This window comes from Alosa alosa, chromosome 24 (assembly GCF_017589495.1).
Source record: "Alosa alosa isolate M-15738 ecotype Scorff River chromosome 24, AALO_Geno_1.1, whole genome shotgun sequence".
Classification (NCBI taxonomy): Eukaryota; Metazoa; Chordata; class Actinopteri; order Clupeiformes; family Clupeidae; genus Alosa; species Alosa alosa.
Window position 1 is genome coordinate 1,867,458 of NC_063212.1, and position 26,393 is coordinate 1,893,850.

A 26,393-nucleotide genomic window follows, 5' to 3' on the forward strand; every position below is an offset into this window, starting at 1 on the left:
GAACTCAAGTACAAGAAGTGAGACTGAAGACGTCAGAAAACTATGAATAGATTCATAGTCATTTTGTTGAACCATGTTAATTAATCACACAGGAAACAGCTGCTGCTTTCCCATGGCAACAATACTCTACTTTACCACTATATGTTGTCAGCATCTTTTGCCAGTTCCACCACAGTGGACTAAGGAACTCGTCTCAGAAAGCAGAAGTGGACAGACTCCTCTCTGGGATGTGACAGTCTATAAAGAAATGGGTGACCAATTTTAGCTTTATACCCAACATCTAATGATCCAACATTTCTTTAATAACTAACACTGTCATAGAAGTTGTATTACTATACTATACTAATACTAATGAACATTGCAAACACCTACATGTTTGTTAGATGAATGCAATGATGCACCCTTTCCTAAGAGAATACAGTACATTTATATCTCAGTCTATTTATTATTGAGTGATTAATGGGTTGTTTTTCTTTATTAGCACTTTGGTGTTTTTTTCTGTTTTTATGATGATAACTAATAGATCAACATACATAGGCTAAATAAGTGTTGCAAAACTATTTTAACACATTTTCCTCTTTGTCGATGCTCCTGTTTTATCCTCTGATTGCAACATATTGCTGTCATGTGGTTTTCTGAAGGGGATGATGGTGACTGAGAGATGACTGGGTCTTTGTGATTGCATGGTAGAAAGACAGAAGTAAGAGAGGTTGGCATTTTCAAGAAAGGTCCAGAGGTGTGGTGATGTAATGGTGATGAAGACCATGGTGCTGGTGGTGCAAGTGTGACTGCTGTTGACAATAAATAACTTTGAGTAGATTTGTCCATAAAACATAAGCATGGAGAATGATAGTCTACAGCTTTGGACTTTGACACAAGTAGTAGGCTAGGCTAATGTAAACCTATTCCGACCAAATAAATCATTAACAAGAGTTTTACTTGACAGTTGGTCTGTCAAAATGTAACGTAAACTCACCTGTGATGTTGATATGTAGGACTTCCAACCCATTAACCTATTTCTGACAACAAAGAGGAGTGGCATTCCAAGAGTGACTAGTCAGGTTTCTTTGGGTCATGCAGTCACATATAGCGTGGACTAACGTCATGATACAGCCAAGAAGTAGGCTATAGGCTGAGGGGTGAGTTAAAAAAAAACACAGAATTAGTTGACTTGCATTAACTCGCTCACAATAATTTCAGAAAGGGTGCTAAACATAACATTTGGTTTCTTTAAAGGCTAGGCCTACAGCAGCAGGTAATTAGAATTCCGTCGTCTCTGCTTGAAGGAATGAAGCAATAACACTGACCTTATTATTCCAAAACATTGGAACGAAAGTGGGTGGGGACTGAATTCACTTTGTCTCAAGAGCGTTAGAGATGAGACTAATTCTTAGAAACTTATACATGTAGCCTAACATAATTAATGCAAAACTCGTAAAATAAAATGCTGAAATGGACTGGATGCGATAGCTTAGCTCGCTGAACGCAACAGGCTGACGAAGCCTGTGATTATCTGGCTGACACAGCTCAGGTTGTTGGATACAAATGGCATCGGTAATACGCATGTCAATGATGTGGACAATCTACATACCGTGTTTAACCTGGATATGCGTCTCCATCGTGCCAGCTCGGGCGGTAATAGAAGGTAAGAAGGGGAATATAAAAGCCTCCGGTTTCTAAAATTCTTATCACTTTGCTCGTGAAATATAGCCTATGTATTTTTTATGAATAACTTGCTAAACCATTAATTTGGTCCTTGCTGGAATAATTTGTGGAAAATACAAAAGGAGACAATTAACCAAATAATTGAATAAACACTACAGTTATTTTGTTTTGTTTTGTAGTCGAGTAAGTCAACTAAAGGAAATCGCTTTTGGAGCGGGTAGCCTAAATTAGCAGCAGTTTTGAGATTCTGATTATTTGTAACCGTATTTCACCCAATAAGTTTAGACGCAGCAGGCTACTCAATTATTATCAGTCAAATAATTGAAAGGTCAAGACAGATTATTTATCATGTTCTAATAAAATGGGTGACATTATTAACTGTCCAACTTGAACTTTTCTAGAGGAACTTTTCAACTCTCTCCATCAGACAGATCTGAAATGGACGTCCTCGCCACATAAAGCTGTAAAACCTTTAATTTTGGTCTCCTTAGCCCATTTTTAAATATAGCCTATGTATATTTTTATTATGTAGTTCTGTCATATGAAATTATTATTTTTGTCTGTTTCAGTGGAGTGAAATTACGTTTAGACTTGGTGCCGACTCGGATCACTCAGTTTTTCAAGCTTGTGCCAACATTCCCCCAGGCAGTACCACCAAACGCTTGACTACCTTTTGGATTCCAAAAAAGGATGCTCGTAACGTATTACTGGATATAAAGTTTGCACAGGAGATCGAATCGGAGTCTCTAAGTCCTTTAACTATCTCTGTAAAGGACCCTTCCTCGTCGAGAAGGTCAGCCCGGAGAGTAAGGTTGATTTCCAAACTCAGCGCACCAAAAGGCTTTCCAGTGGACGCCGATTTGAGGGATGTGGAGGTTATGGAGAAGTACCTTCATAGCGTGCAGGGGATAGACGTCGGAGAGGTGTCGTCGGACTTTCAGCTGGACTTCTCTTACTCCGGCCCCTGCGTTTTCGTCGCCGCTGTGAGGCTGTACTATAAGCAGTGCCCTACGTTTCAGGGCAACCTGACCAAATTCAGGGCGGCACCAGCCGGGTCTGGGCTTCAGAGGGGCACATGCGCGGGTGGTTCCGTGGAGGACATTGCTCCTCAAAGCGTCTGCGGAGCTGATGGATCCTGGGGACCGTTGCAGGGGATGTGTCTGTGCCCGCCAGGTCACGAGGAGGTACAAGGTTCTTGTAAAGGTGGGCTTGATACTTACCTAGCGTGTTACTGCACAGAGCACACATCCACACCTTCACTCATGCGCACATATACCGCGCCTGATAGCGCACCTGATATAGTCAGGTGTACCATATGACATCTTTATTTCATGATGTATTTATGATGTTACAATTTGAGGGGGCAAAAGAAAAGTTTTCTGCTCAGATTTAACCTGTGCCTGTGTGTGTGCATCTTCCTGGGCCTTTGTTATTAGGTCAGAGTTGGAGCTCACTTTTTTCAAATTCTTTTACAGACAAAGAGGCATTGATACCAACCAAACAGTTTACCAGATACTTCCTGCAACAAAAAATATTGTTCTTCCTCACTCTCTCATAGACCTATTATTATTTATATTTTTTGTAGTCTGCAGGATTGGCACTTTCAAGCCAAACAATGGGAGTGGAGGATGCCACCAGTGCCCCCCCAACAGTGAGACTAAGGTGGCGGGTGCACAGCAGTGTGTTTGTGTCCATGGATACTCTAAGTTGCGAGATGATCCCGTTTACCTTGGCTGTACAAGTAAGTGTATAAGTGTCTCAATGCAATGTTGTTGATTTGTGTGAAATGGTGTACAGTCCTGGAGAGATTTGTTAATTCATTTGTCAGTGGATGTAGTCATTTTGAAAATGGTCTTCTCTTCTCTACTCTTCTCTTCTGCCTTTTCCCCTACATGTTAGATACTTCCCTTACTTTCAAGAACACCAACCTCTTTTGATCCAACAATTCACAAAGGCATTTGGTTATCACTTCTTAAATATTAAAGATTTTAAGGTTTAAAATGTAATAAACATCCAGTGTCCCCCCCCCCCTAGAATCACCTTCAGAGCCTGTTAACCTGACGCATCATCAGCTCAATGACTCCACCCTAACTCTACGCTGGGAACCGCCCTCCAACCTGGGCGGCCGACAGGAAGTGACATACACGGTAGAGTGCTGGCAGAGGGCGAGCGAGACGAGTGACCAGTGGGCCCACTGCAATAATGCCACCCGCGTCCTCCCCAGGCCCACTGACCTGACGGCCACTGCGGTCAATGTTACGGGACTTCAGGCCCATCTGGACTACAAACTAGTCGTTAGGGCCAGTAACGCTGTGGGATCCGGTGCTCATACCTCAACTACCATCCACAAATGTGAGTGCATGGGAGGATTAGCATGTTGTGTTGTTCATGTGTAATGTCTGGAGGCTCTTAATGACGGATGACAATAGCCCTCCCACCCCTGCTCCTGGCTCTTTGTTGATGTTGTTGGTTGTTGTGGTTCTGACAGCCGGGCTACACAGGATGCCCAACTGAAGTGTACTGTACGCCTCGTTCTTGCGCCTGGTGTGGCCACCTCTGTTGACTAATTGTTGCAGGATACGCCCCGCAAACGGAGGGAACAGTTGCAGCCGGGTGTGGTGACTGACTCTTTTCCTGCTCATGTTTTGATTCCATTATCCAAACTGAAACCAGAGAGGCAGTTTGGTGCACATGAAGATTTAAAGGATAAGGATACTCCACTGTCTGAACGTCTGGGCAGGACTCATGCAGTCACAAACAGGAAACACTTTGGTGGGCAGCATCTCCACAGCTTCATGCCCACGTATCAGCGTCTGCATTTCTCAGTGGTGATGCTTGATGTGTATTGTTAGATTCTGTGTGTGATTCAGTACATTCACGCTAGGTTCAGATATTTGTGGATGTGTAAGTGTAATGTGGCCTCATATGATGTAATGTAAGACTTTAGACATAGCACATATTTGTTCCTGAGATGTGTTTGTGTGTGGACATGTCGGTATGTGTATGTGTGTGTGTGTGTGTGTGTGTGTATTCATTGTGTGTATCTGCTTGTCTATCTTGAATTGACAGGGAAGGTTCCGGTCATAAACCCCGCCACTCCTTCAGAACCAGACCCGGAGAAAGCACTGGTGGAGCAGGGGTCTCCATCTCTTCAGCTGCTGGTTGGTGTGTTGGGTGGAGGTGTGCTGCTTATGGTCCTAGTGCCTGCTGTGTTTTATCTGCTGCGCAGGAAATACAAGAGGCTCATGTAAGATCAATATCTTTCCATATAGCTATCTGCTGTGTTTCCACTGGACATGATAAACCAGTGGTTGTCATTTGCCCTCCTGGAGATCCTTCACTTGTGTCCTATCCCTTGTCCTCTCCTGCTTGCATGTCTTCCTTGCTATCCTGGTTTTAAACACACTGGATTAAAATGAGTGTTGTTTTCATGTTTTTGAGCAGCTAAATGAGGTGTCATGCAAGAGCACCTCTGATGAGTTTAGTCAGGTAGACATATCAGGAAGACATGGACATGAACATGGTGTTCAGTGTGTTAAGTACTCATGGTGTGCCTTGCTGTGTTCAGTGTGTTAAGTACTCATGGTGTGCCAGTGTGTTAAGTACTCATGCTGTGCCTTGCTGTGTTAAGTACTCATGCTGTGCGGTAAGTACTCATGCTGTGCCTTGCTGTGTTAAGTACTCATGGTGTGCCAGTGTGTTAAGTACTCATGGTGTGCCTTGCTGTGTTCAGTGTTAAGTACTCATGGTGTGCCAGTGTGTTAAGTACTCATGCTGTGCCTTGCTGTGTTAAGTACTCATGGTGTGCCAGTGTGTTAAGTACTCATGGTGTGCCTTGCTGTGTTAAGTACTCATGGTGTGCCTTGCTGTGTTCAGTGTTAAGTACTCATGGTGTGCCTTGCTGTGTTCAGTGTTAAGTACTCATGGTGTGCCAGTGTGTTAAGTACTCATGCTGTGCCTTGCTGTGTTAAGTACTCATGGTGTGCCAGTGTGTTAAGTACTCATGGTGTGCCTTGCTGTGTTCAGTGTTAAGTACTCAGGGTGTGCCAGTGTGTTAAGTACTCATGGTGTGCCTTGCTGTGTTCAGTGTTAAGTACTCATGGTGTGCCTTGCTGTGTTCAGTGTTAAGTACTCATGGTGTGCCTTGCTGTGTTCAGTCCATTACCGGAGGAGCCTCTGTTGCCCTTGCACCCTGTGGTGACTTACAGACGAGATGTGGAACCCCAGCCTGATCCAGTACCACCTACTGGGGAGTGTGCAAGAGGTTACCCAGGTTGCAAGTTTTTAATTATTATTATTATTAATTTTTTTTTTTTAGCATTATTTATTTCACTGAGATGTATTATACTGGTGTTTTACTGTTGCAAATCTATTTCTTTGATATTAACCTGCAGCTAATGATAATTTCCTTCCATTTGAAGTGATCTATTTGATTGATTGTTCTACAGCAGTGCTCTGTCACCTCATTACCTCACCCTTAACATACCCCTCAAGGCCAAAATAAAGAACACGACCCTTTCAAACATCCAGTCATATCTTGTTCATCTAAGAGTAGGCTAATGAACAATGGGCAGTTTCACTTCTCTTGATTTTCCTTGACAAACTTTGATTCCATCAGCATGTCTGTTCCTCCTCTGTGTGTTCACTCCATGAACCTAACTGTTCCACTCTCTCTATCTCATTCCTCCCTGCGTTTTCTCTCGCTCTCTCAGCTCCGCTCCAGGTGCTCGCTGGCCTCAATGAGAGGCTCCTGTCCAGCCTGAAGGAGGTGCTGGTGGACCGGGCTAGTCTGACACTGGGCAAAGAGCTGGGCAAGGGTAATTCACTGTCACACACAACTCTACACATATAAAAGCACAGCTAGAAAAAGACAGTTAGTTCTATTAGCCTGATATTGAAATATGCTCCAGTGTAGAAGATGGTAAAAATTTTGCAATATATCAGTAGTATTGTTGTATGTACAGTATTTACTTGTAATTCAGTGCTATGGTTTGTTTGGATCGGCATATTTTCAGTTTAATACAGTATCAGTTTTGCTTCACAATGACAAGCAAAACTGCATAGGAGCAACTGTTCTGCTCAAACACTCCCTCATGTTCATCAGAGCCCAGTAGTAGGCCCAATGCTTCTCTGTAATCTCCAACTCCATCCTGTTTGTTGTGCTTTGGCGGTTAGACGTGTGTCTCTTACCTCCCCCTCCTCTGTGTGTGTGCCTCCAGGGGAGTTTGGATCTGTGTTTGAAGGGATCTTCAGTCCACAGGGAGGAGTGGAGATGAAGGTGGCAGTGAAAACAATGAGAGGTCAGTAATATGTACAGCTGAAGAAAGGAGGGCCCTCCAACTTTTATTTACTTTACATTTACAATTATACAGTTGATGCTTATCCGATGTGACTTATAAGTGAGGGAAATCATTCAAGTAGTAGTACAGATAGAGCCCTTAGAGTAAACAATCAGCGCTGCATTTTTACAAAACAAGCGTGAAAGTGTGGTTATTATGCAGAAGATTTCAGTAAAACAAAAATCCTGATACTGTTATTAACATGTATTCAGTCATGTGGCTACAGGCTGTCATAACATATGATAGACTTCCCTATTCCTTCTTAGCGGGTATCCACTCCCACGAGGATCTGGAGACCTTCTTGAAGGAAGCTGAGATCATGAGACATTTTGACCATGAAAATGTGGTCAGTCTCCTGGGTAAGACATTCTCCTATTCATTCCAACATTTTTGTTTGGATATCTGTAGATCATGTTCAAACTATACAATAATTCTAAATACAGTATGTTGCTATTAATAAGAGAATAACTCTGTGTAAATATAACGGAAATGGTCCACTTTATTCAAACTTTATTGTCCACTATGGGCATTGCCATCTATTCCAAGTATCTGTCTAGCTTAGAGTCAGATTTACAGTCTGCAGTGAGATTTTATTGATCATCAGTATAAGTGTAGCTTTTATGTTTGTCCTCTAGGTGTCACTCTAGAGCATAATCAGGACTCCTCCATCCCTGTGCCTCTGGTGATCCTGCCCTTCCTGAGGCATGGAGACCTGCGGCGTTTCCTAATCGCCACTCGCTACGGGGACATTCCCATGGTGAAGAACAATTTCATTTTCTGTCTCTCTCTACCCATTCCCTGCAAACACACACACATGCACACACACACACACACACACACACACACACACACACACACACACACAGTTGTAAATATTGGTGACAAACAAACTTTAATGACAGTATAATGGATGATGTATGCACATTTATGCATAAAACCGAGAGAAAATGTGTCTGGTGAAAACTGTGAGTAGATTCCTCTGAATAATTCATTAAATGAGACCATTGCTATTTATACTTTGGATGCATTTGTGATGACTCTGGTTGCTGACTTTCCTCTGCTCGCTGTTCCAGTTTGTACCCTATCAGAGTCTGCTGCGCTTCATGATTGACATCGCTGCTGGGATGGAATATCTGAGTTCCAAAGGCTTCTTGCATCGGGACCTGGCTGCACGCAATTGCATGTAAGTCCAGGAGGTGGCGACAAAACTGCATGTCAGCTACCTCCCATGTTGGCAGGGGAGCGCTAAGGAATTTTGGGCCTCCAGGAAAAATATTTTGGTGGGCCCCAATTTAATTAATTCAGAGGTTTCAGTGACAATTTTTGCTGACCCTCTTCAGTCGTTGCCAACTTGAAACATCACCACCTTTGAAGTCAATACTTGCTGTGCTGCATGTAGTATATGTAGGGCTCGGTATAATAAACCATTTTAAGATTCATTCATTGTAAGATATTGATGTGAAAACAAAGCGTGTGACACTTCTGGAAAGGGGCTTTTGGAGCTCAGTCAGCGTAAAGACATGCGTATACAGTGATAGTGTCAGGTTTACTTACTGTAAGTCCTCCTCTGGTCACAGGTTGGGGGATGACTTGCATGTGCGTGTGGCGGACTTTGGCCTCTCCAAGAGTGTCTACAGTGGCAACTACTACAGGCAGAAAGTGGCCATCCGTTTGCCTATGAAGTGGATGGCCATGGAGAGTCTGTCTGAGTCCATGTTCTCCATCAAAACAGATGTGGTCAGTTGCCCGGAACTTGTGTCCTATAGCTTCCACAGTCTATCTACACCATATACAGCTCTGGAAAAAAATAAGAGACCGCTGCACATTTTTTCTGATGTCATCCTACGGTTGCTGAGTGACATTCGAATGAGTTGACACTCAGTCATATTCAAATTTGCAGTGTTCTCTTCATTTTGAATGTGACCATCTACTCATTTGAATGTCATTCAGCAACCATAGGTCAGTCAGTCACTTCATTTTTTCCAGAGCTGTATACATAGACACATGTACACACACACACACACACACACACACACACATACACACACATACACACACACACACAGTGAGAGAGAAAGAGAGCAAACATTTATTTAATTGTATTGGAATGAGAGTATGTGATACCATTTGTCTAAATGTCTAAATGGAAGTTTATCTGATACATCCTGAAGTGGCTGCAATTCATGAAAATGCATAATCAAAAACACATGATACAGCATATAAAACAAAAATAATGTTTGTATTTCTGTACCTACCTTTCACATTTGAAATTAAATTATCTACATATCTACCTCCCCTTTTACACATAAAACAACAAATACCATTCACAGAAGTCCAATTGCATGCATTCTTTGACATTACAGTGTGCTAAACAGAGGTTTTGTCTTCATATCAGTGGTCCTTTGGGGTGACCATGTGGGAGATCATGTCCCGGGGGAAGACGCCCTACCCCGGTGTTCACAACCATGACCTCCTGGCTTATCTGGAGGCTAGCCACAGGCTGAAACCACCTGCGGACTGTGACAGCACGCTGTAAGTTTGTTTTGTTTCCCACCCACCTCACCAGGTGGAGTAACAGTAACGTGTGACACTTTTCAGTCCAGGTTTGATTCCTGAACCTGCCATTGTAGGTCCTTGTTGTTATATTTGTTACAATTATTATATTTGTTATATCTGCTAAATGCCAGTCAGCTTCAACTTTAACTTTAGATCACCATACTGTAGTCTGTGCAAACTACTAAACATCGTAGAAACAAGTATGATGCTGATCACGTTACTGGTACAGAATAAACCCTGACAATAACAAAAACAATAAGCGTCCATCAGTTCTAAATTACTTAAATGACAATTTGGACCTCACCTATCAAAAATCAAAAGGCTGATATAACCTATGACCTAACATATGATGCTGGTCCACCCACGTCATCAAGGATCAGAGTGCATCTGGTAAAAAACTAAACCTTTTGAGAATATACTTTGACATTATATTGCATGCTGGTACATGTATGAATGTTCCAAATTCACTCTCAAGTACAACATTGGGAAAAGTAGTTAAAATTTTAGGAAAATGATGTGAGAACAGTAGGCTGACCTGTCCCACCTTGACCAGACTGATTGAGAAGACAGGCAAGGTGTGCTTGGACACATCCTCCCGCGTCCACTCTTAGCATAGCTCCAGCAACTCCCTTCTGGTCAGAGGAACAGATGCCCCAATATTAACACTAACTTAGACAAACACTCATTTATTTCCATGGCAAGAACTCAATGAAACAAGATGTTATGGGTTAGTTATAGATGTATTGTGGTTGTTGTGGTGTCCATATTGGTGTGCATGTAATGGTCTACACGTTCAGGCATAGTTATCAAATGTCTGCCTGGACTGTGATGGTATTTGAGAATGGTGTCTGTTGCTGTAGACGATATAGATTATTGTTGTTTCAGTTTATTTGATGTGCTTTTATGTGTCTGTGCTCTGTTCTGTACCACAATGGCTCTCAGAGGATATTAACGTTTTTCTAAGTCTATCCATGTCAAGGTCATGGCTTAGTTCAGTGGTCCCCAAACTACGGCCCGCGGCCCGGATACGGCCCGCCACCTCATTTTAGGTGGCCCCCCAAAACATGTCCGTGGTATATAGGATCCAGCCAGTACGGGAGTACGACATCGTCAAACTATAACCTCCGTAATTTCCCCCATTCATTCTCTATGGCGGGTCTTAACAGTACACATGTAATACTCTTTTTGTCCACTGGTGGTTGTTTTGGCGCTGTTTCACGTTTGCCATCGAAAACGGAATGAAATGTATAGTAAGCCTAACCTGACCCTAGCCAGATGAATTTCGTTCCGCTTAGCTCCGCCTAGCTTCACTCACATCCATCTGGGACCTCTTCCATTGAGAGTGATTTCTGCAACCGACTTTATGGTTCAGCCAATCAGGGCCGAGGGCGGAGTTTCATAGATGTGACATAAGCGTGAAGCGACTGTGACACTGTTATTAGCGTGGCTTCGATGTGAGTGGTTGAAGTAGCACGTCAATAGATGACGGACAAGTGGCTTATTCAATCATATGCAAGCATTTTTTGAACACTTCAGTGGATCGGTTCCAGATGGATGAGTGGAGCTAGGCGGAGCGAAATTCATCTGGCTAGGGTCAGGTTATAGTATTCTAAAAATGTATCAATTAATTGTTAATAACTAACTAACTTCTATTCAAGTCATAATTCTGGAACTTCCTGGTATAATTATTTATATTTTTTATTCACTCGTTCAAATGTTCATACAGAGTTCACAAAGTTCTCATCAGGTGAGTGAAAATTAGAATGGTGGTCATTATGACCGCCACCACTTCATAAAACGGCGGTCATATAACTTTTAGTCAGATTTTTTTTTTTTTTTTTTTTCTTTTTTTTTTTTTTTTTTTTTTTTTTTTTTTTTTTTTTTCTTTTTTCGCATGTCCAAATTTCCGTCAATGATTCCCGGGACACTGAAAGACCGGGGTAGACAAAACTTGGTGGGCATGTAACCCCATATGGATAGCATGGAACCATCGTTTTTCGTTTTGATCTGTAGCCCCCAGCTGGACTGCACCCCGAAAGGAGGGTAGGGCAGACACAGTTTTCTGTGAATATCTCGAGAACCGTAAGGTTTAGGAGGACCATTATTTTTTGTATGTTGATCTCAAGGGGCCATGTCAACGCATTCCATAACCACTCATTTCATGTATAGCGCCACCTAGTTAAACAAAAAAAGTAAAAATGAGGTGGTGTAATTGAAGGTATCTGTGACCTAACATAGTCAAAACTGCACGAAATTGGAAGTGTAGGATCATTATGACACCCTCTGTATGCACGCCAAGTTTTGTGGAATTCCGTTCATGGGGGCCACACAATAAATTAATTTATGTTACTATACACCAACTGGCCTGTAGGTGGCCGGAGACAGTTTTCTGTGAATATCTCGAGAACCGTAGGGCCTAGGAGGTCCACCTTTTTTTGTATGTTGGTCTTAAGGGGCATGTCAACCCATCCCATTACCACTTATTTCATGTATAGCGCCACCTAGTTAAAAAAATTAAAAGCATAAAATTAGGTGTTTTTCATCTCAATATCTCTGGCTGACAAGGTCAAAACTGCACAAAATTAAAAGTGTAGGATCATTATGACACCCTCTGAATGCATGCCAAGTTTTGTGTACTTTCGTTCATGGGGGGCCTTACAATAAAATAATTTATGTGTACATTTAGTGGCGTACACCAACAAGGATTCCCGGACACTGAAAGACCGGGTACACAAAACTTGGTGAGCATGTACCCCATATGGATAGCATGGAACCGTCATTTTTCGTTTTCATCTGCAGCCCCAGCTGGACTGGACCCCGAAAGGAGGGTAGGGCAGACACAGTTCTCTGTGAATCTTTTATGGTATGTTGGTCTCAAGGGCCCACATAAACCTGACTCATAATCACTCATTTGTGATTTGCCCCCGGTAAAAATGAAAATCAGTAGGATTAAAAGAAAGCCAAAATAAATATTCATCATCATCATCATGGCTGCATTTTCAGTATTGGCGAAGTAGTCGTTTGTCCACTAGATGGCGCATCGTTGCAGTGAGGCGTAATTTTGTTGGAAGTTAAAGGGGTTGGAAAAACAATGGGCCTTCATACAAGGACTGTAATTTACATGAAACATCTAATAAGGATAGGGCGATGTTCACATGAAGTGTAATTCCCATTTCTTCTTGAAGCGAAATAAATCTGAGGATGTTTATCGGACATGCTTGGTTTTTTACTGCAGATACGTTAATCTTGTAATATCAATAAGGACCTAGGTAATGTTACCGTTAAGCGTTGGTTGAGTGATGGAGGCATTTGATTTATTGCATTTGTAGAAAACTATAAATCACGGTTATACTAAAGCAAATGTATAGCAGCACTGTTTGTATCTTTCGACTGTCATTTATTGCACGTGCTACAAAATCATTCTGTGCAATGGAAGATTTACCAACGTTACACCGGTCTGATGCAGTTTTGCCTATACATGCGTGAGACTGAGGCAGCCTGTTTATTTTGTTTTAAGTCGTGCAGGGGTGTGAGAGGGAATCGATGTGCTTTGATTACAGCTTGGTAGTTGTAGTCTGTGAAATTAAAAAGCATGTGTGTGTGAAAGTATCCAAACAATGACACCTTCATTTCATTATGGCTGTTTTAGCAAAACACCTTAAGCTACTGTGTAGTAGGTCCCATTTAGAAGTGGCTACTTCATTTAAGCTTTCCTTGACTCATGGAGCTGCGTGAATGTTATTACAACTTTTAAGCCACGATATGACAGTTTAAGTCCGGCTTGATACTGTAAAGGCGTAAGCCATTGGTTTCAAAGGAGATTTTATTTGTGTAAGCCAGGATAGCCTATTGACAATTTATGTTGTCAATAGGCCTACCTTATAATCCTACCTGTAGCTTAGGGAAGCTAACAACTTTCTATTAGGATCTAGTTTGTTAGTTACCGTTTGTCATAACTCCCTGATGCATTTTGCATTTAGAATAGCCAGAGCGTGTATATCTCAATCGAACATTAAACAATATCGGTGCCTATGGACTAGGCTGGGTGAACCCAGCCTGATCTACTTCGCTATTTATTTTTGATTTCTTAAAAGATTGAGCTTGGTCTGATGAAAGCCAGACTAGCCATGGACCTCAGTTAAACAATGCAAGGGAACATGAATCAGCCTATATTTGCACTAACAATAACGGACAAAAGCTCTTCAACTTTGGCCCGTTAAAATGTGTATGAACAGTCTAGCGGCGCATTTCATCAAGGCCCATTTGGACATGTCAGTTATTTGCACCACTGGTTAGATGTAAAACAGCACTTCGTTTCAGACTAGGCTACTGTTACTTAATTTGTGCATTAACAATAACGTTTCAGACTACTGTTACTTAATTTGTGCATTGACAATAAAAATTTACATGAACTAAAGATGACTAAAATCTTATGTAGAAGAAGAAACATTCACAAAAAATCCATCCATCCAAAAATGACCTTTGTTTTTGATAGCTGTTGAAAACGGCATGGAACTGACAGAGATGTTTTGTTTAAAAAATACATAAAAATAAATAAATAAATAACATTATGCTGATACCTTTTGCTTTTCCCAAATACAATGTAGCCTACAGGTGTAAGTGACCTTTCATCAATCCAGTTGCAATGGATGAACTGTGATGAACTGCCCTACTTGTGATTGTTTAGAGATTTTAAAGGTTTTATAACAATTCTACATCTTCTTTGGCTATTCTACAATCTATTCACCTTTTCAGCACCAGTAGGGTACTTTCTGTGCAGCCGCACACACACACTCAGGCATGCCAAACAAGCATACACAAAAGTTTCAAGAGTGGGGGATGGAGTAAAATATGGAGACAAATTGAAGTGTGATTTATTTTCGCGGAACGGATGTACAGGACTGAGCGGCGGTCATATTTTGTACCGCTATGCGGTACATCTAGTTTCAGATGTTTCTGCCACCACTTCATAAAACTCATAGTTTGAGAACTTTAAATTATTTGTAGGATATTGCTTGTTCACAACTTGAGCTGTGTATGCAAAGTTCAGATTTCAAAATATACTTTTGGGACTTCCTGCTTATAGTTTTGAGAATGCTATTATTAGTATTATTTCATTTGAGCTACATTTTACACTGATATGGCATGATGGCAATATAAACACAGATAACAATGGTATTAAATTGCAATAGCCTATAGATTAAATGTAATAGAATATTCAACTAAGGTAGACTGCCTTTGTTCACAGCGCTAAGCTATTTATGGTTACTGATATACTCCGAGTCTCTGGCCCTCTCTTAGAGCCAGGCATAGTGAGCTGGCCCTCGGAAGAAAAAGTTTGGGGACCACTGGCTTAGTTTCACCAGACAGCAAACAAAGTCATAATAGATGTTGTGTGACTGTGCTTTGAGTTACCTTGTGTCAAGTAGTATCACTGAATCTACATGTCTGGATGTTGAGTGTGGGAAGCTGTCCATGAGCAAATCAAATTATCTCTTTGACAAATTATATTGCGAGAAGGAAAATCCTCCCTTGCATCGTCGTCGGCTGTCTCATATCTGTGGAGTAGCTGAAGATGGACGTAGCATGTTCTCGATACTCGTCCAAGTATTCGTTGGCAAGGCTTGTTGGCTGCCTTCTGTGGCTCACCTAATTGAATCAATGTGAGCTCTTCTGGCATGCATAAAGCATAGGAGCTCTGACTCAGACCAAAACAGAAGGGCTTATTCATCAGAGATGGGTCTGAGGGGACTCTTTGATGATCTCTGCTCGCTAATTTGAGAATGAAGAAGGTTGCAGTACGCTATACTTCTCAATATCAATTTTAAAGTGCATAGTGAAAGGGGCCGCACATAGAAAATGAAGTTCGGCATTGAGGGGAAGTCTATGGATGTGCAGGACAGGGAGACTGCCTGCGCACTGCAGACCTCAACTGCACATGTGAATCTTGGAAAACAGGATGTGAATTCTAATGAGCTCAGCTGCTAATAAGACTCATTTCAAAGGCCTGTTACAAATCATGCTAGATCAACCTTCATTATCCAAACCAGTCAAATCGTTATAAAAAGAGTAGTAGACAAGCTAATTTACTGTTAATTTGACCTATTTTGTTTGCTGGTAATAATGTTGATAATAAACCAATGTTTTTCCCCTCACAAACTCATCACCCCTGTTGTCATCGTTGCGATGAAAGCCTTAAAGGAACCGTATGTAAGAAATGTATTTCACTTAATCATAAAATGGCCCAGATATGTCACTAGACATTAAGAAATCATGTTCATTTCAAATACTTATATCACTGACAACAGTAGTCCGGCCAGGATATTGTCATTTAAAAAGTGAAGTTGCAGCCCTCAACTGATGTTGATGTTGTCGTGTTTTGGCCTGATGAGTCACCCTCCACCTATCTACTAATCACAAAGTCAGTAGTGTTTTGGCATCCGGGTTGCCAGCTCTGCCAGTCAGAGGGGAGGGGGAGGGGATACACCGCTCTACAGTAATTGAAAGTGATTGTAGTACCAGTTTTGGCCACAATCTTACATACAGTTCCTTTAAACAACCAACACTCCTTGACCTCTTCCTCATCTCTTCATAGAAAAGTCATATTTTTATCTTCCAAATTCTCTTTCCTCCTGTTCTAACTCTAACTCACCCCACTTCCCTGCCATTGCTCTTTGACTCTCTCTCTCTCTCTCTCTCTCTCTCTCTCTCTTAGATATGAGGTGATGCAGAGCTGCTGGAAGAGTGACCCAGCACAGAGGCCTGGCTTTGCAGAGCTTGGTATGCAACTCAAAGGCCTTCTGTCCGAGCTCCCACCCCTGGAGGCCAGCAAGGAGGCCCACTACATCAACCAGGGCCTGGAAGCTGCCATTCAGGGGGGTGCATCCGGAGCGGACACCGATTTGGAGGAAGCTGCTGAGGGCAACATTTACCTGCCAGAACCGTACCTTCTTCCACACGGGACAGAGCAAGAGGGGGGTGGCGGGAAAGACGACGAGGGATATTTGTTGTTTGTTAAGTGTGGTTCAGCTCATGGGCCAAAGGACTAACTCTGCACTAGCAGCTTTGGACTTCTTCAGGGTGGGAATACTCAGGGTCTGTGTTCTTGTATATTTGTTTGTATGAATGTACATCCATGTGTTAGAAAGGGGAGGTGAGAGAAAAGAGAGCGGTATATTGCCTTTCAAAAGTTTGGGGTCACTTAGCCATTTCCATTCCACTCCATTATAGTCAGAATACCTGCTCTGTTACATCCCTATGGTGGGAGCTGTGATTTGGGCCACTGCCTTCTTTTTGGATAAAACCAGCTCCAAACAGGTGTTGTCCACAGGGTGTGGCATAGTGTTGCACACTTGCAAACTGGAGTGATTGCCTTATTCCCTCAAGATTATGTGATCCTGTACAAATTTCCAACTTTAGCACCACCAAAGACCATACACATGTTATTTGTGATATTTGATGAGTTTATGCCCTTCTGTAAAAGAGGTATAGTAGTACACAGCATTGCATGAGATCTTCAGTCTAGGCCATTTCTCAGAACAGCAACAGATTTTAGAAGAATGTTTTTTGTTGTTGTTTCTGACCATTTTGTGACTAATCAAACCCACAATAGCCGATGCTCCAGATACTCAACTCATGATTCTTCCTAGGTAGTTAACACATTAATTATAAGTGTCCTTGGATTTCTCCCCAGAATTACAGACAACAATATTTTTCATCGTAACATTTTTTTAATGCTTTAAAAACAGACACCACAGTTCAGAGGGGTATTCCAGAAAGGAGGTTTAACAAACACTGAGATAAAACTTAACCTCTGGGTTGTCTGAACCTGTGGCGACTAAACCTGAGCTGTCGGTTCCAAAACACCGGTTATCAGTTAGTTCAATTAACCCTGTGTTAGATAACCTAGAGTTGTGCGCGTTCACGGCGAACTTATAAAGGCATCATCTATTGAGAGTCGAAACCATGAGTAAAACCGGCGAAACGAAGAGCACCGTATATTTTTCTAAGGCGGGGTAGCAAAGTTCTCCTCGAGGAGAGAACTGTAATAACTAAAAAAAAAGCAATAGCCTACTTAAGCGTCTGCCTCCGAGACCTTGCTTGGCAGAGAATAGCCTAACTGACCGTGTAAATGCGTACGTTTAGGAAATCCCGTTTAATGTCAAAAGCACAATTAAATAATTCAATGGACATCACGTAGCCTAATGTATTGACTGCTTTGAATGATGCTTTCTTAAACTAGCCTACCTTGTCACAGATTGAGTGGGCCATAGAATTCTTTGAGAATCCAAATGTAATTTTCTATTTTAACGCGGTTCTGTGGGCCAAGTTAAACTTTTGCGCTCCATCATCGAAAGGGTGAAGAATGTCGGAAGGCATGGGTAGCCTATTGGACACATCTCGGTGCATATTTGGAAAATTGAATTAGTGATGCTGACCTGCCAGTTGGTGAACACACACTTTAATGATCCTCGTGGGTTTGTGTCCAGGAAAACGAATGAAGTTGCACAAGACAAACTTTACGCACCGACCGACAGTTTGCCGATATGCTCTGCGTATCCAACACTAACGTTACAAAAACTCCCAGTCGGAGAGCGATAATCGATGCACATAGTTTGGAGAGAGGCAAAAAGTGTAGCCTATTGAAAAACTATTTTATCCCAAATTCCATCAGCATTCTTAACCAAACTAGTGACAACACGCATACCTGGCTGAGCTGTTAGGCCTATGTAGTATATAACTTATTTATTCATTTTCTATGTTTTCCCTTTTTTGTAGCCTACTGCACTGTAATTATATCTTCAGTGTGTCTGAGATGTTTTTTGTCCATCCGATGTCTTGTGAGCCAAAGGCAAATGTCCACTATGGTGTTGGCTAGCTAAGATTTTTTTTATTCTATTCTAATCCATGCGTAGCCTAGAGTCGAGAATGTCGAGTCGAGAATGCTTTTCAAGTAGCCAAATTTAGGATTCAGCGGAAAAACTCTAGCGCTCTTGAAAAACTCGTTTGGAAAAGAAAGAAAAGATGGGTTATCATGTGATGTCGTGGTCTTATCGCCCTCTCACGGCTAATTCCACGGATAAATATTACATGATTTTGTGCTTCTTTGTCAATCAGACCTTCTTCAAAATGAAACGTCATTGTGTGACAAGTGTAAAAATAGGTTGAACATGCACTGAAATAACCGAACATAATTGAACATAACCTGAACAAAACCTACCCCCTACCAGGTTAAGTTCAGAGCCTATGTTACCATAGTTACTTACATAGCCTGATCATTTTTGAGCTTTCTGGAACTGAAATCCCAGGTTTACCGTTTACTCTGGGTTTACATACCCAGTTAAGCCAGTAAACCTGCTTTCTGGAATACCCCTCAGGACTACAAACTAGTCTGAGTTATGAGGTACTTGCCAGTTAGTCAGCACATTAACTATAATAGTGCTTGAATTTGCCCCCTTAATTACAGAGAAAACTGCAAAGTTGATTACAGGAAGAGAGGACAGAATCAAGAAAATTATTTCTTCCAGTATTGCAAGGAATGACACGAATCATTTAGAATTACAACAACAAATATAACAACAAATGTAAATCAGGTTTATATCCCAAGTATACTTGCGAATTTGGTCTCTGTATTTATCCCATCCGTGAATTAGTGCACACAGTGAGATGAAGCACGAGCACACACGACATGAGGTGAAGCACACATTAACGTGGAGCAGTGAGTGGACTTGCTACAATAGGGGTCAGGTGCCTTGCTCAATGGCAATTCAACCGTGGTTGTGGACATGGGAGAGCAGTGCTCTTCAACCACTCCTCCACCCCCCCAACATTTCTGCTATTGGTCGGAGATCGCCGAAGCCCTAACCAGTAGGCCACGGCTGCCCAAGTATACTTACATTTACCAGTACGGGAGCATGCCTGTGTTCCCACAGCCCTATGTCCCCTAACCCTAACCTCAGGCCTAACCTTAACCCTAGAAATGTGGGAACATAGGGCTGACCCCACCGATACAAGGAATTTGTGCTCTGCATTTTACCCATTTGGGGGTAGTGTACAACACACCCACACAAACAGTGTACACCCTTTCAAACACACACACACCCTTGAGCAGTGAACATAGTATACACACCCGGAGCAGTGGGCAGCCCTTGATCCGGGGAGCAGGGCTCAAGGGCACCTCATCCGGATGTGGGAACCTCACATGGATGTGGGGGAGCGCTGTTAAGTCACTCCCCCCACCCACATTTTTCCTACCAGTCGGGGATCGTACTGGCCACCCTTCAGTCACAAGTCCGATTCCCTAACCAGTAGGCCATGAAGGCCCAAAGTAATTGACATTAATGCTATGGCTGCAAAATTAGACAAATGTTTGTTGGCTGTTCATGCATTGTTTGGTTATGACAGTGTGTCATATCCATATGGCAAAGGGAAAACCTCAGCAATCAATTTGATGCTCGAGAGGAATCTTGATTTGAAACATTTTACAGGTGTACTGTAGAAGCTGATGAGCATGAAGGCAGGAATGGATTTCCTTTCTTGCCTCTACTATGGAAAGACTGTTGAAAGCCTCAGTAACTTGAGATACATGCTATTCACCAAGAAAAGAGACCCTCCTAAAATAAAGAGTCTTCCTCCAACAAGAGAATATGCAGCGGAACACATCAAGCGTGCACGGCTGCAAGTCCTACTGTGGAGAGCTGCTGACAAAAAAAACACCTCCAGTGTGTACTGATGATGTATCCCTGTTTGGTTGGAAAATAGAGGATGGAATTCCTGTGCCTGTTCATGGCAACACTGACATTGCACCCAAAACAGATCTACAGCTTGTTGCTTGTGGATGCAAGGCAGTGCCAGCATGCTCCAGGGCCCCTTGCAGCTGTCAGTCAGATGGACTACCATGCACCACCTACTGCCATTGCAAAGGTGGTGAACAGTGTGCAAATAAAAATTCAAAGATGGCTACACTTTCAGTGGAGGATACTGATGACAGCGAGGGAGAAATGTCTGATTGAATTATTGTTTTTTGGACATTTGATGTTTGTGATCTGTACAAGGCCAGCCTGGCAACATGTTCTGTATATAGTTGCTTTCAGAATCTGTGAGAAAGTTCTACTTTGTTCCTTTTAACTTTGTCTATTTGATTAATTGTTGAGGGTTGATACAATTTGCTGCTCAGCCTACCATTTCAGCGGTGTGCCTTACCAGGCTTTACAGTTATTATGTTCTCTGGAGGCACTTGAAATCATTTTTAGCATGTTTTTATTGACATCATTGAATTCTGTTTGAGAATTTGAGAAAGATTGTGTCATTTAAAAAAAATGCTCAAGGGTGCCGTCAGATTCTGAGTCTACACCCCCTTACCCATCAATTTATGCAAAAAATTGCATTAGTACCTTATGTCACACCTATTCTGGGGTTCTACCTGACTAAAAGAAGGCCAGTTGTATTGATTCTTTAATTAGGGCAGCAGTTTTAAGCTGTGCAAGCATAATCATTATTATCACTTAGCCTTCAAAATGACAAACTCAGTTTAGCAACCGCGATGTGCCATTGGAGCACAAGATGGGTGGTTGCTGATAAAGAGTCTCTGTGCACTGATGTAGATATTGCATTACAAAATCAGCCATTTCCTGCAATAATATTTATTTACAACATGATGTCTACACTGTATATTTGATTTGCTGTTATTTTAAAAGCCAATGAATGAGCTTTTCCCAGGAAATTTCTTAGTGACCACAAAGTGTGTATTGCACATGTATATGAAATAATCTTTTTTACTCAAATGCTTTTCTGACAGAGCACTAGAGCTCTGATTTAATTTTAATGTTCTGTTGAACTACTACGATGTAGCCTAAATAAACCTTGTAGGGTAATTTTTACATTTTCCATCCATCGACTATATGCATAAGTTCCATCATGTTTGTAATTCATTCAAAACAGACAATTCCCTACATTTTCCTTTGCATTTACTAAACATGGATGAATTTACTTAGCCTACAATCACCAAACCTGCATGCACACACCTGTGGCATGTGACCACAATTAGCCTAGACTATGATGTCCCATTCTGAAAACTACTGTAGGCTACCTTTAGCCTATATTACTGTAACTGTACCACTGTCAGCATACAAAATGGTTGGACACTGGATTTACATAGAACAGTGACTGAACTGTGCTGAAATATGCAAAAATAGTGTAAAGTCTACAGCCCAGTAGAAGTAGGCTTATATAGAACTAGGCTTATATAGAATTCAATAGAATTCTGAGAAAGAAACGTGTAGGTACTCATTTAGGTGCCTGGTAGAATTATTCAGGATCACTTTTGACTACTTTGGCCTTCCGCTGAACTGTACTACCACAGAACTGGCGTTTGTAGTCTGCGGGTTTAAGCTATGTCATATTTTTTATGGAATCTGTGTCCGTATGCCACGTCATCTGATGTCACTGCCGCACCTGCGCAGCCATCTTGTACTTCGAGCGAGAGGATAGGACAGAAAGAAAGAATAGCTGGGAAAATAACGTACTGATATTGGAATATCCAGGAATGACCGTCAAATAAAACCGACAGAACGACACTTTTAGGACTTTAAATAAGTGAGCTTGCCACCGACAGGTCAAAAAGAATCTTAACAAGTGCCTCGGAGAATTCAGACTCACAAGTCATTCTTTTGCCTCAAAGCGGAGCTCGAGAGGAGGAAGGAACAGTGTCAAATCGACAGAAAACAGCCCGGCCCTCAGTTACACCATGAATCCCGAATAGTAAGTAAACCATAGCGGTGTGCAGTATACTGTCACACTCTGTGTCGTGGAAAAGGTCATATTGAGTTTTTTTGTCTTGTATTTTTGCGATTGCAGCTGCCTTTTCATTGGGGCGCTACCATTAGGAAGCACAGCTAACTTGCTAGCCGCTAGGGTAACGTCAGTTAGCTTATTAGCTAATAGTCAGCAAATGTTAGCAAGCTAACGTTGAAATCAGTTGCTCTCTGGCTTCCCACTCTTGCACTGGCTAGCAAGATGCATTGTAATGTTGGCTAACCCTCGAAACCCCATAAGATCTCAGTGGTTACACTATAAGTTGCTGAGGTAAACTGTTAGCTACGTTTGTAAAAACCTTTTTTGTTGACGTTAGCTAGATAACTTGGCTAGTAGACGGGAATAATATCGTCGTTGTCCAACTTGGAAAATGGATGCATTTATTTTCAATGACATAAAGATGTTTTCTTGCGATTGTTATCTGTGTTGAGTTGTAAATTAACGGTAAAGTTGCAGTCAGTAAAACTACGTTGGTAGTACCTGACTGCGTTAATGGTTAACGTTACAATTAGCAGGCTAACGTTACAAACTAACATGAAGTTACCGCAGCTACCGAAGAATCTTTAGCTAGCTTCTACCAGATTCCGGTCAAAGAACGAAAGAGGACGTGGACTTGTAAACGTCACATTATTGAAGTTGCGTATCCAGTATACAACAGAGGGTTTTGTTATATTATACATTAATACATACCGTAGGTAATTGCATACAAATGTGCTATTTTGATATTATGAATGTACTTATAGCTAACGTTACCTTGGCTAATGTTGACTTGTACGCTGATACTTCAAGGAATGCTAGTAGCTAACGTTAGTTAAGGTTCCGGGTTAGTGTTACTTAATTGAAAGGTGATTGGATATAATAACATTAGTATTTATTTCTGAATCCGCATAGGTAGAGTTAATGGTTGGAGACAGGCAGGATGTTTAATGTGAACGTAATTGTCCAAACATTGACCACACAGTGTTTTGATGTTTTGAGTACCGTTATCCATTGTTGTTAGCCAGCTAATACTTTTGTAACCAGTCCTTATCTAGCCAACTTACTTATGGATAGAGCTGTGTTTTAGAAGAGCATGCTATATACTTTGCTAGCTAAAGTAGGCCCCAGTTACTGACTTTACATGTGACGCAATATTGCCATGTTGTTCAACTTATCTAGGCAAGAAGGTGATTGCTGTCAGGAATAGACTGTTGATTGCGACACACTTGCTAGTGAAAGGTGCAGGTTGTGTACATGTGATACTTGTGTACATGTTTTGGAAAGGTTTGCCGGGTTACTCATACGCTTACAAGGACGACCACAGCATTTGGATGGAAACGTGTTTGTTAACCTGATGCTTTGGCAATTGTTGTGACTGGTGATGTGATCTGAACCTGGCTTTTGGCCTCGATCAGGGTGCTGTTGAAAATCTTGTTGACAGCTGAACTGGCATAAATGATGCTGTTCATGACTATAATGTTATAACAAGATAATCCAAACGATAATCTGCAATGGTGTTTTGCGAACCTGTTTGGCAAGGGCGCTCTTAGTTGTATATGTACAATGTAGTGTGGTTTACTGTTGCAGTATGTTGCAATACATGTAATCATCAGAGTACCAGAACAGTCCCTACTTCACTGATTGGAAAAGTTTTCAGCCTGTGGATATGTCCACCTTAACCAAGCCCTTCTCATCATAAAAGCGGTGGAGCTTGAACAGTGACTTGAGAAGTGACAACTCTTCATTTCACTTGATTTGTGTCTTGTCTTGTTTTCCAGTGACTACCTGTTCAAACTCCTCCTTATTGGCGACTCTGGTGTTGGGAAATCTTGCCTTTTGTTGCGATTTGCTGTGAGTATGTTACATGCCTGGACTACTGTTGATTCCGTGGGCCATCATTTGTATATGATTTGCACATCACATCCTGTTAGTAGTTAGCATTGTAACTAGACTTGCTCAGGACTGTTTACACAAAGCTTTACATCTTAAAATCTACACCAACAACAGCAAATGTATGTTTGATCATACTTGGGAAATAAAATCAGATTTAAGTCTTATTTTGCCTGTATAGTTAGCATTTAGCTCTAACTGTATGACCTTAGCTCTGCTGATTTGGTCATAGACCCATGTAGCCTGAGCCTCCTTATGCATCAGTCCTAGGCTATAGTTGTTTACTGAACTGAATGCAATTTGAAAGAGTGGGTGTAGCCAAAGTGTATGCATTCCCTGTATTGTCACTTTGGATTCTAGCATGTACAAGGCAAATTACTGTGCAGGGAAATTGCAGAGAACCTGAACCTTGTTTTGCCTCTTCAAAGTCTTCAACTTTCTTGTTTGTTTTTTTTGCAGGATGACACTTATACAGAGAGCTATATCAGCACCATTGGAGTCGACTTTAAAATCCGCACCATAGAGCTGGACGGCAAGACCATCAAGCTACAGATTGTGAGTAGAATGTTCTAGAATGACCCTCACTCTCAGCTTCCTTCATAGACCTTTTGTTTCTTACTGTTTGATGAGAAGGAAAAAAACGCAAAACATTTTGTTTAGGTAATGCACAGGTTAATCCTACCACCATAAATGTTTGTATTATGATGTTGCATGTACAGTTCACCCAGTAGAGTTATGTGGCCCAGCCTTAAGAAAGTGTTACCTGTCAATTACTGAGATAGTTGTGGGTTGTTTTGGCTGACCCAGGTGGGCAGGTATAAATTTATTTAATTAATGTAATATTGAATACAGCAGAAAACTATGTCTATCTTTCATTCAAATAACTGCATTGGCGACACACACAGACACACACAGTTGAGGGATGTTTGGTGCACATAAGTAAAGAGAGGACGTTGGTGTGGTCAGGTGGCCTTGTTTGTTGAACACCTCACCCTTGGGCTATTTGAGCGCTGCTCTGTAGTTGCGTACTTTCTCTAGTTGTGTAGCCTAGAAACAGCAGGTTTGTATCAAGTTTTCGCTGCTGCATTTGTGTAATGGTGGATTAAATTTCAATAATTTATTTTTCATAGCCAGACAATGCAAGAGTACAAAAATTCAACGAACTTCTGAGGCTGGCGGTAGAGGTATCAAGGACCTTATATCAAAACCAGAAGTTTCTAGAAAAGGAGTGTCTCTTATTTGGCAGTGGGAGAGAATAAAGCAACATTGCTAATGTAGTAGTCCTGACTTGGGCACAAAAAAAAAACTCAGTAAAGAGTTCTCATCTGTAATGACAGGTGTGTCAGCTTAGATTCCCCACTAATAGTGTGCTCCAGTTGCCATGGAAACTCCTAGTTAGCGCTAGGCTCCTACGAGGAGTGACTCACTGGAGCAGCCCCTTAAGTTGAGATTCTAGAAGCGATGAGGGGACTCGCCATGCGGCTCCAAGTGGAAGTGACATGTTTCTTTGGTCAATCAGAATGACGTGTGGACACAGCAGGAGGGTGGCCATGTGTACAGACATGAGCCAGAGCAACAGTTATCTGTACAGTACAACACCTCAGCATAGTCACAGACAGTCATTTGCAATGGTTGGAGGATTTACTTAGTGGCAGTGATGATGGCACTACTACTAGTATTAGTATTGTTTTGGAGTCTGCAGTGCACCTTATGAAGAAGTCCTACTGTTTTTAACTCAGCGCAGCACACTGTGACAGCTGAGTTTCTTATTCTCAAACACATTTTTCTGTCTCCTCCTTTCCCTCTCCACCTCCCTCTACCTCCTCCTCTAGTGGGATACTGCAGGCCAGGAGCGATTCCGCACCATCACCTCCAGCTACTACCGCGGAGCCCACGGCATCATTGTCGTCTATGATGTCACAGATCAGGTGGGTGATCACGTGACAGACGCAAGGGAACTGGGGGGATTTGCGGGGTGCTCTGGGCCGGGGGCTCGTGGAATCCTCAGTGTTGCTTAGCAACAGACAGCCCTCTATGACTCAGCTTGTTCAGTGACGGGCGATGATGAGGAGAATGATGATGAAAAAGATGATGAAGAGGATAATGACCGCAAGGAATGTGGAGAACACATTTATATAAATAATTTAGAGG

The 26,393-nt window shown here is 41.8% G+C and overlaps 2 protein-coding genes across 2 annotated transcripts; both read left to right on the plus strand.

The window, feature by feature from the left end:
* The first annotated feature begins 982 nt into the window (after positions 1-982).
* si:ch73-40a2.1 (tyrosine-protein kinase receptor TYRO3) lies at positions 983-17,178 on the plus strand. The gene is made up of 15 exons (XM_048236177.1): positions 983-1,645; positions 2,067-2,128; positions 2,235-2,868; positions 3,251-3,406; positions 3,700-4,017; positions 4,735-4,912; positions 5,823-5,938; positions 6,378-6,482; positions 6,885-6,965; positions 7,271-7,363; positions 7,640-7,761; positions 8,078-8,187; positions 8,582-8,741; positions 9,400-9,536; positions 16,276-17,178. The coding sequence occupies exons 1-15, from the start codon at positions 1,546-1,548 to the stop codon at positions 16,607-16,609; spliced, it is 2,706 nt and encodes a 901-aa protein (XP_048092134.1). The 5' UTR covers positions 983-1,545; the 3' UTR covers positions 16,610-17,178.
* Positions 17,179-22,009: 4,831 nt separating this feature from the next.
* Positions 22,010-26,260, plus strand: rab1ba (zRAB1B, member RAS oncogene family a). The gene is made up of 4 exons (XM_048237024.1): positions 22,010-22,319; positions 24,131-24,203; positions 24,702-24,797; positions 26,075-26,260. Exons 1-4 carry the CDS (start codon positions 22,306-22,308, stop codon positions 26,258-26,260), a joined length of 369 nt encoding a protein of 122 aa, XP_048092981.1. The 5' UTR covers positions 22,010-22,305.
* The last annotated feature ends 133 nt before the right edge of the window (positions 26,261-26,393 follow it).

Bases quoted from the DNA above. Each gene is read 5' to 3' on its own strand.
- rab1ba (XM_048237024.1), top strand. The intron at 24,204-24,701 runs GTGAGTATGTTA...TTTTTTTTGCAG, and splicing joins GCCTTTTGTTGCGATTTGCT to GATGACACTTATACAGAGAG. The intron at 24,798-26,074 runs GTGAGTAGAATG...CTCCTCCTCTAG, and splicing joins AGACCATCAAGCTACAGATT to TGGGATACTGCAGGCCAGGA.
- si:ch73-40a2.1 (XM_048236177.1), top strand. From the start codon at position 1,546: ATGGCATCGGTAATACGCATGTCAATGATGTGGACAATCTACATACCG. The intron at 6,966-7,270 runs GTCAGTAATATG...ATTCCTTCTTAG, and splicing joins GGCAGTGAAAACAATGAGAG to CGGGTATCCACTCCCACGAG. The intron at 8,742-9,399 runs GTCAGTTGCCCG...TCTTCATATCAG, and splicing joins TCTCCATCAAAACAGATGTG to TGGTCCTTTGGGGTGACCAT.